Raw genomic sequence first — 16,036 nt, 5'->3', positions numbered from 1 at the left:
TGCTGATGTGGATTTTAAATTGTGGATTAACAATATAATTACACATAAATTAAAATTAAATTTAAAAAAAGTAGACAGTACAAACTATCATTAATAAACTACATAATTTCATCTCATGGGCATTTTAATCTAATTCTTTTTTGTCCCAATAATGAAATTTAAAATACATTTATATATATAAAACATACCAAGAGTTATTGGGACAAAAAAGTTAAGTTGATGAGTGGCAACCCTTGATTTTGCCTAACCACTCTAGGCAGTATGTAAATATTTAGCTTCCATTGGAAACTAAATATTTATATACTGCCTGTTATTTGCTCAAGAGGGTTTTATAATGCTATACAATGTAATTAAAATGCAGTTCTGTCATTGGAATAGCTTGCTTAAGTCATATCTGCAGCACAATAAATCATATTATGGTCAGACCAATAAGCCTGAAGAACATCTGTTTCTAAATCAGTAAAGTTGGTAAATATTAGGTCTAACTGCGTCTTATTTTTTGTGGTTACCTTGTTTATGATTTGCACACAACCAAATTTTTCTTTCATAAAGTTCAGGAAATGTGCATATTGACCAGTAGTTAAATCCAAATTAAAATATCCCATTATCACAGTCTTTTCATCTTTATCAACCAATGGTAGCAACCTGTTTTTCAAGGTATCGTAAAAGAGTTGAAGAGTACAAGAAGGCTGCTTGTATAAAACTATACACTGTACTGGAGTATTGGAGAGCATAATCAAAATGATGGAAAATTCAACAGATTTTGAAGTAAAAGAGCTGTATGAAACACACTGTAATTGATTTCTCACATATATGACAATACCATGATGTGGTCTGCTCTGGGAAGAACTTGCATCATTCCTGAACATTGTAAAACCCTCTAAACAAAAGTCTTCATCTGAATCTAATTCACAAAGCCAAGATTCAGCTATACCAATAACATCTGCAGCCAAAACACTTGGTTCCGATTTTATATCAAGGAAGTGTTTGTGTAGAGATCTGGCATTGTTGAACAAAAATTTTATATCTTTACATACCGAGTATAGTGGTGTATATGAGAGTTGCAATCAATTTTCTCTTAACCTTTCCATCTCTCTATCAACAGCTTCATCTTTTGAAAGACTTTTTTCATTGAAATCCAGAATGAACAGACCATCAAGTGACCTTACTCTTGAAAGTGCAACATAATGTATATGAGGAATTTTTCGCTGCTTTGTCTGTGCTAAGCTGATTACTGCCTTTGTAAGAGTTGCTCCTTGTGCTTTGTGAATTGTTTTTCCAGCAGATGGTTGCAGTGGAAACTGAACTCTCTCATATGTCTTCCTGTTATAAGCAAATGTTCTTTTAGCTTCAAATACAGGAGTCCATGCAGTATTAACATTTGTGCTAAACAAATGCCTGTATTGATGTCTTCGTGAAATACCTATACTTGAGTCAGCAAAAAGTACCCATACTATGGCAGGTCTTAATTGCGATTCTTTATATTCAATGTATTTCACAACACAGGAAGCACCATTTGTCAATCCATCTGTAACATCAAGATTCACTGATATGTCATATAGCATATCTACAGCAATAACCAAATTAGTTCTCAATTGTCCAGTAGATGCTGGGTTTTCAGGCAAGTTTTGAACTAGTTTCAATTTCACTGATGCAGAAAGTTTTGTCTGTGATAATACATCTGTGTCTGCTCTTACAGTTACTTTATTTGTTGAAAGGTTTTCTATTAGATTGTTATTAAAACAATCAACAAACTTGTTCTCAATAAACAGATGAGGTGCCTCCTTAGGATAGTCTTGAGAGTCTTGCCTGATGAAACGTTGAGAAATGAGTTCTTTGTCTTCGTCTGTCATCTTGTTTTCACGGAGTCTATTTAACATTTCTGCAAATCTGAGGTCATCCTTTTGTCTCATAATTTCACTTAATTCATGCATATAGAAATGTTCTTGCCACAAATTGTTTGCTAAACTCTGACCAGGATTAGAAAGGTCTTTGAAAATCCACTTGTCTCCAACAGGTGGTAACTGATATAAATCACCTACAGCTATGATACTAATACCACCAAAATCTTGTTTTCTCCCAGTAAGTTGTTGAAGTCTATTATTTATAAATGATAGCATATTATTTCCAACCATTGAAATTTCATCTATTATCACAACTGACAAATTCCGGTACTTTGTCCTAAATGAGTTCAGTTCATCTGCACTCATGTGCTGCTGAGTTTGATACATTTTTCTGTGAAATGCTGATGCAATAGTAGTCCCTTTGATGTTGTATGCAGCTTTGCCAGTGTGAGCACAAAGTAATATTCTAATATCATCAGGGTTTTCACCTTCTTTTGAGTACAGTATTCTGTGTAATGTTTGAAAAATGGCATCAATAACCACTGATTTTCCTGTTCCTACTCCAACAGTTAGAAAAGCATATAAAGGTTCATCTCTGATTTGAATCCAATAAGTTACATGATTGTAAAATTCCCTTTGCTAAGTATTGAGGGATTGCAAAAGTTTATAATACTGCTCATCAGGAATGCGGACGGCACTCATTTCTGTTTCAGTTACTTTTGAGGACAATCCAAGTTCTGGCCCAATATCAAAATCTCTGTGTTGAACTGTTTCAGGATCAAAATGAACAAATTCCTCAGATGGTTCAGAACCTATCTCTGCATCTTCTGCCTCAACATGCTCTGTATTTGGTGCTACTGTCTCCAAATCATCAAGATCTTCTTCAGCTTGAAGTCGAGCTTGTTCTAATTCATCCACATAATGTTCATACTGCCTTTGCTTCATTTGTATTATACTTGCTTTTTGCCTGTAGTGCTGTTCATAAGTTTGATGACTATCAAGTAGGTCAGCATTCTCATTTCTCCATGGCAGAAAGAGAAGAATTTTTTCTCTGTAATACTGTTCAGAATTTGTTTTTTGGCTGTACCCTAAATATCTAATAACTCGTTTGTTTTTTCGTCTTCTGATCTTAATCCCATTTTTTCAAATGAACTAACACAACCTGATCAGTAAAAGTCTCTTGAAAATTGTCTTCTGGGTTATCATCATTCACTTCCTCTTGTATATCTTTTCTGATTTCTTTTGGAAAGGTCACTTCCAATTCAGAAACAACATCAGCTAAACACCAATTTTCTAGCTGTTTTGGTCTTCTTGCATGTCTTTGTATCATACTATCTGCCTTAATGTCAGTTGAATCTTTTGGTAACTCGATCAATTCATCTTGATGTTTGAGTAAGAAAACTCGGTCTTCAGGTGGTGATGTATTGATAAAAACAACCTCTCTACTAGCTTGTGTAAGTGGCATCTGCAGGATTAAATAACTTGCCTCTTGTACACTGACTTCAACAAAGTTCAAGAACTTGTTTCCAATATGTCGAACTTGGCGCTTAAGATCCATATTTCCCTCAGCAGCTTCTTGAGATGCCTTATCAAGCATTGCACTGATTCCTCTCTGAGATTTGCTGATATAAGCAACAATATATGTGGCACATGCATAAGGATCAAGTACAAACTGAATATCTAAGTTAGCATTCCAGGCCTTCAACACTGATGAGTTATAGTAATTCACTCTCATCTCAGATGGACTTCTCTTCAGAAACACTTTGGGACCTTTCAAGGAAGCTCGAATACATTTAATATACTCATCCTCACACATTTCTACAACAATCTCTAAGAAGGACTCATAGTCTAAACTGCAACCATCTTTGTAATCATTCATTTTCTTTTGAATATCAGAATATATCTTTCTATACTGTTCAACATCAACATCCAAAGGTTCAAGAAGCATGGTTTTGGGCAAAGGTGGCAAAGGAAATCCCAATCTGCATACAGACCTACCACTTTTTTGCAAGTTTTTGAGTGCTTTTGTACTTGAAGATCTACAAGCTGCTTCATTTGAGAATCATTTTCCTGCAAACCACATGTGACATACTTATCTACATAAGCTTCTATTTCCTCATTGCTTTTTTCTTTGTGCTTTGGAGCATCACTTGTCCATACCAGCATATGAATATGTGGCGAACCTCGGTTTTGGAATTCTACCCTTCGAAACACATCAGTGACAACACCTAGAGGATTGTGAGGACTCTTAAGAACAGTATTTATGAAAAGTTGAACTCTGTTGTCAAAGAATCTAGCACATGTCACTGGATCTTGTTTAACAAGTTTTGATTTTTCACTCCAATTCAAATCCTCTAATTCTTCTTGTGACGGGGTTTTTCCATCTAGTGTTGCCAATGTTTTAAGCAGATCTTGCCATCTGGTATCAGCTGATGAGAGAGAAATAAACCAGGTTTGAAGACCCAACTGTCTTATCATGGCAAATACATCCTTCTTTTTAGACGAAAGATATGCAGGAGAATTTCTAAGGGTTCTAAATATATAATACCCTTCATTTAATCTCACAATTTTTTCTGCAGAGGCTGGATTTAAAACTTGTTCTGCAGTGATTTTCTTACCATCTGATTTACATCTTCTCAATGCCAAATTAACTTTGTCACTAACTTGCTTAATTTGAATTTTCTTCAATTTAAAAAAGATGTTGGGTACAGATTGTGCTGCTCGTCTATCAACACTGCGCAACTCCCATTTTGCAATATCACTGTAGTGTACTTGAACTTCTCTTTCCTCACTTTCAACTCTGCGTTGACCACAAAATATTGTTGGAAAACAGAGATATTCTGCATCTGTTTCTGTAAATAAACTTATTGGTTTTTGGTTTTCCCCAGGGGCAAACACATAGAGTTTATTTGTATCAATGTCTGCTTCATCTACAAGTGTATCAGAATTGCCTTGAATACAGTCATCTAAAGTAACTTCACAAAAACCATCATCATTACCTTCAATTTCTCGATCATCACTGTCATTTAAAGATCCTATCAGTTCTTGTACTGTTTCCTCATTACTTTTTTTTATTTCATCTTTCCAAGAATGGTCTATCACTATACCTCAATTCTTATACAATTCAGAATTTTTCATAAGCCATTGCAAAGCATTTATTACAACGTTTGGTCGAACATTTTCTGTGAAGCATGCCGACTTGTGAGATAATCTCTTCTTCAGTTTGACAGCTATAGTTACATGCTCATCTATTTGTCGTGGAAGGGCATTTACAGTTGGCTGAATATCAACTGGAACATTAACAATATTTCCTTTGACCGACATCTGACCTCCTCTGGGTAATTCTCTTATTTGCATGAATGGTATGCGTTGAGATATTAATCTCTCTTCAAGTGGGTGTAAATTCAAAGCATCTGGTTTCTCAGGCCATTTCATTCCATTTTTAACTGAAAGCTTGGAATTTTCTCATCTTTCAGAGCTGAACAACAGGTTAAAAATAACCATTCTATGTCATTCACAGATCTAAATCCAGTGCAGATACTTTTACTTCTAGCACTAAGACAAGTTGAATCTAGCTTCACAACACTTTTCAAAAACCAAGTCTGATGACAACATGTACACACATAAATTGGACCAATTTTTACTTGTTCATGGAATTTCTCTATGCAATCTTCTAAAGAATTACCATGAAACTTTTTCTTCACCAATTTGTTTTTGTTGTCTTTGAATTCTGTGTCAAGCCTTCTTTTAGCCTTAAACTCTTTCATTCTCTCTTTCTTTTTCTCGATAATTTCTTCTAATTTGCTGTTTACATAGCCGTTCCTTCTCCAACTGCTCTACATTGTCTCTTTTCCTTTTCTTTGCTTCTCTTTCTTTTAAACAAAATTCTGTACTCTGTCTTGCTTTAGATTTACTTTTTAATGTACTTTTTCTGTCCTTCTGCTTTGTCTCTGAATTTTCTCTGCTTTTTTGTTTGGAAGCAAGTTCTTTCTCTTTAAATCCTTTACTTTGTCTTGCTTTGGTCATACTTTTTAATGTACTTTGTCTGTCATTCTGTTTTGTCTCTGAATTTTCTCTGCTTTTTTTGTTTGGAAGCAAGTTCTTTCTCTTTATATTCTTTATTTTGTCTTGCTTTGGTCATACTTTTTAATGTACTTTGTCTGTCATTCTGTTTTGTCTCTGAATTTTCTCTGTTTTTTTGTTTGGAAACAAGTACTTTCTTTTTATATTCTTTACTTTATCTTGCTTTGGTCATACTTTTAAATGTACTTTGTCTGTCTTTCTGTTTTGTCTCTGAATTTTCTCTGGTTTTTTGTTTGGATGCAAGTTCTTTCTCTTTAAATTCTTTAGTCTTTCTTGCTTTGGTCATACTTCTAAGGTTACTTTCTCTGTCCTTCTGTTTTATCAGCGAGTTTTCTCTTCTTTTTCCCATATAATTTCTCATAATTATATTCATTTCGATTTTCTTGCGGAGAATCAGAAGTGATACATTTTTTTGACATATTCTCTTGGAACTCAAAGTAGTTATCAATTAAAGAAGGTCGTTTGCTTCCCGCATTAGATTCACTTGTTTTTTGTGTTACAGACACTGGCTGAATCTCAAATTGGCTTATCATAAAAAATATTGCAACTTTGATAAAATGCAAACATGTAGTCCAAAAGTTGATTGATATCATTAAAAGTGATTTTAACAGCTCTACCATCTGCAGATGAAAGTCCATGGGAATGCGAATAAAAAAATACAGGACAGTTCTTGTCGTTGAGATATATTGCTGAGCAAATTCCTCCAAACATAATTAATCCTTGACTGAATCTTCTAAAGAGTAGCTCAATACCTGCCTTCAAATTATTACTTTCACATGAGTGGTCCCAATCAACGTGAGTTACTGTCCCATAAATCTCTTCATGATAGCATATTTCATACCTGTTATCATTCACAAAAACAGACTTGGGGAGTTCTTGAAAAAGAAGCATTTTTGATACAAATCGAACAGTTGACTGTAATTCTGCAATTCTGACTCGAAATAAATCATCCGCAGCAAAGAGCACTTCATCAAGTTCTGCAGAAGTAGATGCACTTTGCCAAATGATCGACATCAAAGCATTGCATTTACACTGAACTCCTCTTGAAAAAGGTGGAAATAAACTACTAGCTTGATTAATTGTTGCAAATAATTTTGTCACAGGCAAATTTTTTTCAATGAAAGTCAAACATGAAGCCTGTTCAGAACAAGATAATGTGCCCAAAGGCAAATTTGTTATGTTACTGGCGCCCGAAGGCATATTTGCAATATTTCTGGTGCCCGAAGGCGAATCTGCACTGTTATTCGTGCCCGAAGGCAAATCTAGTACTCTTTTTAAGGAGGCAGTATCCCCCCGGTCTTTAGCACTATTTTTTACGTGGCTAGCTTCCACGAGTCTAAAAGGTCCGTCATCTGTTGCGTTAATCGTTGGGTCTTTCGTACTATTTTTTACGTGGCTAGTATCCACGAGTCTATTGCCACTGCTGCCACGACTGTGGTTCCCCCTCTTCACCAGTCCCATCCTGTTGTTCTTTTTGCGAGGCATCTTCAAAATATACAAAAAAATCAATCAGTATTACTATTTCTTCAGAAATACTTACTTTTGAATTATATCTCTAAAATAACAAATAGGAGTTGAATTGAGAGCTGAAGTTCTAATATCAAACTAAAATATGTCCATATTCATATGCATTTGCAAATGCAAACTTGCCCGACTTGTTTTCAATTTTATTTTACAGACATGTCATTTACCTACAATATATAAATCCTAATACATACACAAAATGAGAAATTTATAAAGATAAATAGCCAATCAAGGGCAAAAAGTCATAGGCACACTACTCCATACTTATTACATCTTTATGCATGTTGCATGATAAACAAAACTCTTTAGCAGAAATTCAGTAGGCTAGACAAGCCTGACCCTCCATCACATCGCAACCTTATAAAAAAAATAGACTAAATATAGGAACCAGACACGAATTATAAACTTCTGTCATTGACCTTGATCTTGCATAAAAGACCTTGGTTCAAAGTCATGACACAACCTCAGAGGCCTGTTCAGCAGAGCGCGTTCGCCGCTCGCCAAAATTACTATTGGAGGTATAAGGAATTTTGGCGAGCGCTCGCGAACGTTCGCTCTGCTAAACAGGCCTCAGGTCATAAGCAATGATTGTGTGAAGTAGTAGATTCAAGTTTTTTTCTATAATAAAGAAACGTACCAAAAATGAATTATACAATTTTTCTTTCAGTGACCTTGAACTTGCACAGATGACCTTGGGTCTAAGTTCTAAATTTTAACCTGGTCATTCATCTGGAAAATCTAAATCAGATCCAGCATCAGAAGTTTGATATCTGGACAATGATGTTATCATGTACCCTATATGCAATATTTTGAAAAAATAATCAAGTTCAACAGCTGGTATTTTTCTCAAAATTCAAGTAGTAATATGTTCATCTCTGATATACATGTATATGCAAAATTTATCTGCAAAATGAAAAAGTTTGAAAACCTGGGCATTAACTGGACTTCAGCGGGTTAAAATAATTGATGTCCAATAATCTATAGCCTTTTCCTTTTAAGTTTTAGCATAGTACATTGTAAAAAGCATGTGCCCTTTTATTAGTGTTTTTTGTTCCCCAATGAAAGAGGGAGATAATAACTTTTAGTCAGAGAGTCATGAAATTTTACACAGCTACTCCATATGGCCTAAAAAAGTTTCCTTATGATTTTGAGGTCAAAGGTCAGTATCATAAATTCAAAAATTCTGCATGTTTTAACATTCTCATTTCTCCACAATATCAACAAGTCCTTTGAGCTTCTGCCATGACATTTAATACTACAACTCCCTATGGTCTTTGGAAGATGCCCATTTATTTAAAAGGTCAAATTTGTAAATTCATTTATTCTTTGCGTGTGCAAAACCTTCATTTCTGGGTGATATCTCAAGAAGCTTTTCGGAGTTTTCAATTAAGTTTTATATCAGAACTCACTATCACCCCATCCGCCCTACTTTAAAAAATCCCTCCTAACCTAGATGTGTGCATGCTATTCTTTTTATCCATAGGCGGGGGACACAGATTCTCTGACTTGGTTGGTTTTTTTTTCATCTGGAATAAAATTTGTTCATGGTCCTCCTTCATAATAATATTTATCTTCAATCAAGAAAAAAGCTGGATTGATTAGCATAGATGTAATGGCCCATGTCTTTTACTTAGCATGTATACAAGTAATAGCCCAATGCTTTTATTTAGCATAGATGTAATTGCCCATGTTTTTAAAAAATAATCTTTAATCAGGCAGACATGCTAAATATTATCTTTCATATCTTATCAAAAGAACATTCATAACAAGATGTGTTTGTGAAACACTATGCGCCCGGCGGCATCAAAGTTTAAAAAATCTATTTTTAGCATATTGATCACAGTCAAGGTCACAAGGTCATTGACCATGGTGTCATTTAAAAGAACTTAATCTGTGGAGTATGCATACTAAATATGAAGTCCCTATCTCCTATGGATCAAAAGATATGGCAAATAGTGTAAAGAGCTATTTTTAGCATATAAGTCACAGTCAAGGTCACAAGATCATTGACCTTGCCGTCGTTTGAAAGGACTTTATCGGTGGAGTATGCATACCAAATATGAAGTCCCTATCTCCTATGGTTCAAAAGTTATGACAAACAGTGGAAAAAGCTATTTTTAGCATATAGGTCACAGTCAAGGTCACAAGATCATTGACCTTGCCGTCGTTTGAAAGGATTTTATCGGTGGAGTATGCATACCAAATATGAAGTCCCTATCTCCTATGGTTCAAAAGTTATGACAAACAGTGGAAAAAGCTATTTTAAGCATATAGGTCACAGTCAAGGTCACAAAGTCAATGACCTTTATGTCATTTGAAAAGACTTTATTAGTAGAGTATGCATACCAAATATGAAGTCTCTATCTCTTATTGTTCAAAAGTTATGGCGAAGGTTAAAGTTGACAACAGAGAGACAGACAAACAGACGGGACAAAAACAATATACGCCTGGGATCTATCGATCCAGGCGCATAAAAAGAGAATAAATAAAATTGTTAAGCATACTGTAAATTCACATATTTTTGAGGGGTCAAATTTTGTGTTTTGAGGAAAATATGTTGGTGCATGGCGATTTGATTTCGTGGTTGAAGAATTGTGAATTAGAAATATGTGTCAAAAATTGTATTTTGTGATGGATATGAGTGCTCCAAGTCGCTCTTACTTTTAGGTAGCTTAATGGCGACCTAAATTTTTTTGTGGTCGCCATTTCAGAATTTCTGGTCGCCATAAACAAATTTTCACTCGCCATTAATAAAACATATAAATAACACGATTAAAACAATGAACTAACTTCCACATGTGTTATTTTTTTTTTAATTTATTAAATCAAAGATTATTAATCACTGTGACTAGAAATCTTTTGCTAGTTGAAGGATAAATTTTTATTAAATACAACCAACCTTTGTATAGTACACAGAAGAACACAAGTAAGCTGATCCTAGAATTACAGTTTAATCAAAATAAAATAAAACTTTGCCAATTGATTATCATGTTTACCTGTTTACTTACTACTACGTATCTTAACCATATAACTCAGTCGTTATCAATGCCGCCAAAACACTTAATTGTGATATGCAAGCCATTGACCAAATGCTCACATAACGAAGTCAGGGAAACTCTAGAAAGTTTACAATGTTTGGATGCCATTCTCTCAGAAAGGTTATGTATATAGGTTTCTGGTTCTATCTAACTTAACTATTACAGCATACTGTCATAACATTACATGATCTAAGTCCATATGACGCTTTGTAAAGTGTGTTAAAGTATTTATCTTCAAACGTTGTCTTGATAGAGAATATTGAAAACGTAAATCTCGATCCCGATCATAAAAAGATGGACGTTGCCATCCCAAATTTTCTCAGTCGTGAAAATACGACTTAGTTTTAATATCTAGTCGCAAAACCAATTTTTGGGTGGCAAATGCGACCATTTCAGTCGCAACTTGGAGCACTGGATCATCATATCAAGATATTACCATAAACATTTGCCATTGCAGACTTTATTAAGTAAATTTAGCATTTGTCCATGGACTTTTTAAACAACCCTGGTACATAGTACATATAACTGTGGATAATATCCATATTTTTATAGCAATAAAGGAATTTCACATTTCTAAAAGTTATCTACCATTGTTTGTGTAATGTTAATTTTTCCCACTTTGTTGTTTGCAAATTACTTAATTGAATAATTTCTATTTGTACCTGATTGCCAGAGTATAGGCTACAGGGAATATGAAAAACATGATGAACATATCCACACAGATTTTATTTCTAGATACTTATTCATGAAGTTGGTAAGTTTATAGAGAGTAAACAGTGCCTTATTTAGGTTGACCCAGGACTGATGCCGCAAAGTGGAATACCTTTTCTAAATGTGAAAGTCGTCTGTTAACAACACATCCCCGTTGATCAAAAACTTGTACACAAATCCTTCAGAAAAAATTTGATGAGACATTTAAAAAAAAAATAATTTGTTTTGCAAGGTTTAAAGAAACTGTTATAATTTCAGACAAAGAAAGATATGCATATATATCAGTTTCCTATAACACAACTACAATGTAGAGCTTACATAGAGAATATCAATACACATACAAGTAACAATACATGCAAGTGCCGTTTTGCATATATATGTAGGTCTGGTATTTTTTCTAAGAGAGGTTCTGGCCATCCCTGCTCAAAAGCAGCTTCTCTCTTTGAGAGCCGAGCATACTGGGGATAACGCATGGGTTGATCTGGGAATTTCTCAGTCATGACTGAACTTTTGATTTGTAGTCCCCCCCCTTTTTATAGAGAAGGAAAAAAAAACACAACACATAAAACAACAATTCAATTTTTTATTCAATTCAAAAAAAGTCAAACATATCAACATATCAATAACCATATGGTAAAGTGTTATAAGAGGGTAACAATTGTCTCTTATCATACACAATTCTATACTTTTTCTCTGAAGGTTTGTTTACGAGCTCATGATCACGGGTCCTCTGGATTTTGCTGGGATAAGGGACTGTCACTTCCTCTATTTCTCCCTTAAGCATTTTTTCTAAAGTCTCTAGGCACACGATCTGGGAGGTTCGATAGTTGAGAGTGATTCCTTTGACTTTATGAACCTCGGTTCCTTTGGCCGTCCGGTAACCATAATTTTTAGGGCCTGCCGACATGAATTTGATGATGTGATCCCCGTCTAATTCGTCGGTCCATTCTCCTAAACTATTGCCCAAGGTAGGATTAAAGGCTCCTACCCGATGTTGGTAAATGATACTGTCCGTATCGAAATAAAGTACCCGATCTCCTAAAGGTTGTAAAGTCTCGTAGAGGGGTAAGCGGGCATGCGCGGTAGTAAAACAAGCCAGGACCACGTTTCCAAAGGGACATTCTTCGACGAATTCCTGTTTGTCTTGATAATTCACTAGCATCTTGTCTTCATTGGGGTTCTCTTTATTGTCTAAGAGTTGCATGCCCTTGATATCGAGAGTCGAATCTTGTAAGAGTTGCTGTAATTCCTCTTCTTCGTCCAAGTATCTGGTTTTGGGTAATAACAAGCGTTGAGCAAATTTTCCCCACAGACAATTTAAAAAGAATTTAGCAATGGTTCTTCTCACTGGATTCTTCTCGATACTGAGAATGTCCATCGTGAATTCTTTGTATAACACTTGTCGAATCTAATCTTGTTCTTGTTCTGAGGTCTTACAGTCGGGGGGAAATCCGGACGCTTCCTGTTTGATCTTGAGGAAGGTATCGATGTAAGGTCTGAATAACTCTTGACTGCTTTCTTTAAAATGCCACACTTCATAGATTCGATCTAAGGTATATCCCATGTCTAGGGCTTTATGTAATTCGGTCGTCACCCAAGTACCCGTGAGACTGCGTTCCTGGGCGGTGTGTTGACATCGATCTTGAGAAGTAGAGTCCTGTCGTTCGGCACACGTGCGACATAAGGGAAATAATAACTTGCCTCCCGTCCGATAAGGTAATACGGGGTGATAGAGGTCTCGGGGAGGTAAGACCCGACAGTGAATGAGACCGAAATAATTTTTCACGTCCTGGAACTCGTCTGTGATGATTTCAGGATGCCCTAGGGGAAATGGTCTGTGTTTCAACACGTAAGGGTATAGGGAACAGACGTCCACGTATCTCATGTCCCCTTCTTCACAATATAATTTAGTGGCATAGGTCCGACCTCCGTACAGGGTCTCTCGAGGTTTCAAAGGATCGGGAATGTCCAGATCTCGTACAAATTGCTGTAAACTCTCATCTTGTTGCACTTGCTGATCGAAATCGTGCTCCCAGATACTACGGACGGTATACCCCATATCCTTCAAAGTTAAAGTCCTTCTGATGGTTTCTTCGTGTAATTGCTGGTAAGTAAATTGGGTTCAGTGAGGATGAGTTTCCGTGTGTAAACTGGGATAGCAAGTGGGGCATCCGTGCCAATAACACCCGTAAAATTCGTAGACGGTACGAGTCGCTTCCTGGTATCCGTCGACGGTATAATTTCCGATTGGGACTTCGCCCCCGTTTCTGGCATGTCGCATGTGACATCCACTCTGTTGACTCATCCAGGTGAGCCACCGACAGGCTTTAGCCGAATATTGTCGTGCCGGTTCATACCCGAGGTTAGGAATGATGGCAATGGTGTCTTCAGACATGAATTGTCGACGGTAGGCTAAATTAGCAGCACTGGCAAAAGTGATGGATTCCTGGAAAGGGTCCACATTGACCAAACTCTTGAGGGTGGCTCTAAACTGTGCACAGCATCGGCGTAAAATGTCGACGTACGAGACACAATACCCTTCAAACTCTTTCTGGAAATCAAACACTTTCCCCCTCTGTTGTTCGTACCATTCAAAGAAAGCCTGTCGTCCACTGGTAGACATTTCGTCCGGTTTGTAGAAAGCTGCCGGTGGATAAGGTCCCACGTAATTCTGGTTCTGTTCCGTATTAAAAAAGTTGGGGAAATAGCCTTTCTTCAATTCGTCGAGTCCGAAAGCGGAGGGCATCTTGGCTAATGCAAATGGTAAGAAACTATAGGAGTCGATGAATTTCAGTCCACATATTTCCATGTACAAGATCTTACTGCCGTTCATGATGACGTTAGGTTTCAGGCAAGAGGAATGCACCAGGTGATTCAAAATGAATTGTCCATCGTAGCCTTTGAAGTTATGGGCGATGACGATGGCCTCGTCGTGTACTAAAGTGGAATTCTTAGTACCTGTAGTGGGTTGTAATAACCAGTCCATGAACTTCTTTAAGGTGTCTGGCCCTTGAAATAGGTGCTGACGGGGTCCCATGTGTTGACAATGAGGACAGGGCTGGTCTATGGGTAAGTGACTGCAATGTTGACATACGCGGTGTGCCACACACAGATTAGGGATGTGAATGCCGGTTTCCTGAGTGCATTCGAAATCGAAATAGATGTAAAACTGTAAGGTGTCTTTCCCGTTCTTCTTCTTCTTCTTCTTCTGGGGCTTCTGTTGAACGTAGCACTGATGATCGGCATCGACGATTTTCTTACAGATCTTACACTGTTTCTGTCCTCCGCACTTGTGATGAGGGAATAATTTCTTAGGCATCCAGGAATGACACTTCTCGCATAGCCCCATTAAATTGCAGACAGTAGTGGTGGTCTTCTTACTATGGGGTCTTAAATGATTTTCGTAGCAGGTCCTGTTCTTAAAAATTCCATGGCATTCCTGGCATCGAATGTTGCTCCCGTCTTTGGGACATTCAGGGCGCCCTAAACAATATAAACAATATTTACAGCGATGAGGGCACTTGGATCGATGTTCTGTGACAGTCCTGTACCCCACGTCGCAATGATCACAGTAATATTGGTTCCCCGTCACTCCCGTCATCGATAGGATGGCATCGTAATGATGGTCGTCTAACAAAATGTTCAAATAAGTTCCGTCTCCCCAACCTTTGTAAATAGGCTCTAAGGTGAGTTTAGTCGATTACCTGAACTGAAATATTTTCAGTCGATACTGAGGAGCTAACACCTGCTGTAATTTCGTCCACTGTTCCATGAGGGCTATTGCTTGGTTCTTCTGGTCATTGGCTCTTACATCGCCATCGTTTTTCCCATTCGGGGTCTGGATGTTCGGGTTTTTGACTGTGTAATCGAGTGACGACGATGGCTCTAGCTAAACAAAATTTATCCCAGGGATTGACGATCCGAACGATGGATTGCTTATTATTCTGAAAAGTCTCCTTATTCACTTGTAGATGCTTGGTATTCTGGCCACCACTTCCCTCGGGATACTTAATGTGTAACAGATCGAATTCCAGGGAGCCGTCGCCCAGTTTGAACTCCTTTTTGGATTGTTGAATGGCTTCTATTTTATCTAAAATGAGGTCTTCGTTTAAATGTTTACATTGCGTAAACTCCTACCAAATCTCTGAATCCAAAGATTGGTGACGTATGTTCAGGCGGAGGTAATCGTTAGGATTACACTGCATTTTAGATTTGAAAGTTTGTAACATGTTTCTGAATAATCGCCGAACGAATCCGGTGTTTTCCTCTTCTGGAAATTCATTGAAATGGACGATATATTTATTTTCATGCACTTTAAGTTTTGTAGACCCCTTTTTGTTATGCAGTCTCACCTTATAATACTTGGAAATCGCCTTGGGTTTGGGTGGTGAATAAATAGGTAACTTTGACCCCTCATGCGCCCTTGTCCTTTGCTGTTGCTGTCTTTGTTTTTCTAGTTGAGCTCTTCTCTGTAATAGTCTGGCATTTCTTTTCCGAAGCTTTAATTCTTGCTCTTTTTTCTCATCAAGAATTTGATCTAATTCTCTCTCCCGTAGTTGTCGTTGTCGTTGTTGTTGTTGTTGTTTAAATTGAGCTCTTCTCTGTAATATTTCAGCATTTCTTTTCCTGAGCTCTAATTCTCGATCTTTATTTTCATCAAGAATTTGATCTAATTCTCTCTCCCTTTTTTTTCCATTCTAATAATCGCTGAGCATGTAACTGTTTATCTCTTGTAGAATCCATGCCCCCCCCCCCCCCCCCGGCAGGGAGCTTGCTCTGACTGTAGAATGAGCTGAAAGTCGGAGAAAAGCCGTATTTATACAGTGGATGACGTCA

At 36.9% G+C, this 16,036-nt stretch overlaps 1 protein-coding gene across 1 annotated transcript; it reads right to left on the bottom strand.

The window, feature by feature from the left end:
- Nucleotides 1-1,067: 1,067 nt before the first annotated feature.
- On the bottom strand, nt 1,068-2,789 carry LOC134253526 (uncharacterized). Its single transcript, XM_062736046.1, has 2 exons — nt 2,518-2,789; nt 1,068-2,352 (listed from the first exon to the last, which is right to left on the bottom strand). The coding sequence occupies exons 1-2, from the start codon at nt 2,787-2,789 to the stop codon at nt 1,068-1,070; spliced, it is 1,557 nt and encodes a 518-aa protein (XP_062592030.1).
- Between the last annotated feature and the right edge of the window lie 13,247 nt (nt 2,790-16,036).

This window comes from Saccostrea cucullata, unplaced genomic scaffold (assembly GCF_032062105.1).
Source record: "Saccostrea cucullata isolate Sc308-1 unplaced genomic scaffold, CSIRO_AGI_Scuc_v1 ctg3913, whole genome shotgun sequence".
Classification (NCBI taxonomy): Eukaryota; Metazoa; Mollusca; class Bivalvia; order Ostreida; family Ostreidae; genus Saccostrea; species Saccostrea cuccullata.
The sequence above is the reverse complement of the archived record's forward strand: the minus strand, read 5'-3'. Positions and strand labels throughout refer to the sequence as shown.

Coding starts and splice junctions, on each gene's coding strand:
- LOC134253526 (XM_062736046.1), bottom strand. CDS start 2,789: ATGAAGCAAAGGCAGTATGAACATTATGTGGATGAATTAGAACAAGCT. Junction 2,353..2,517: donor GTCCGCATTCCTGATGAGCA/GTATTATAAACT, acceptor AACATTACACAG/AATACTGTACTCAAAAGAAG.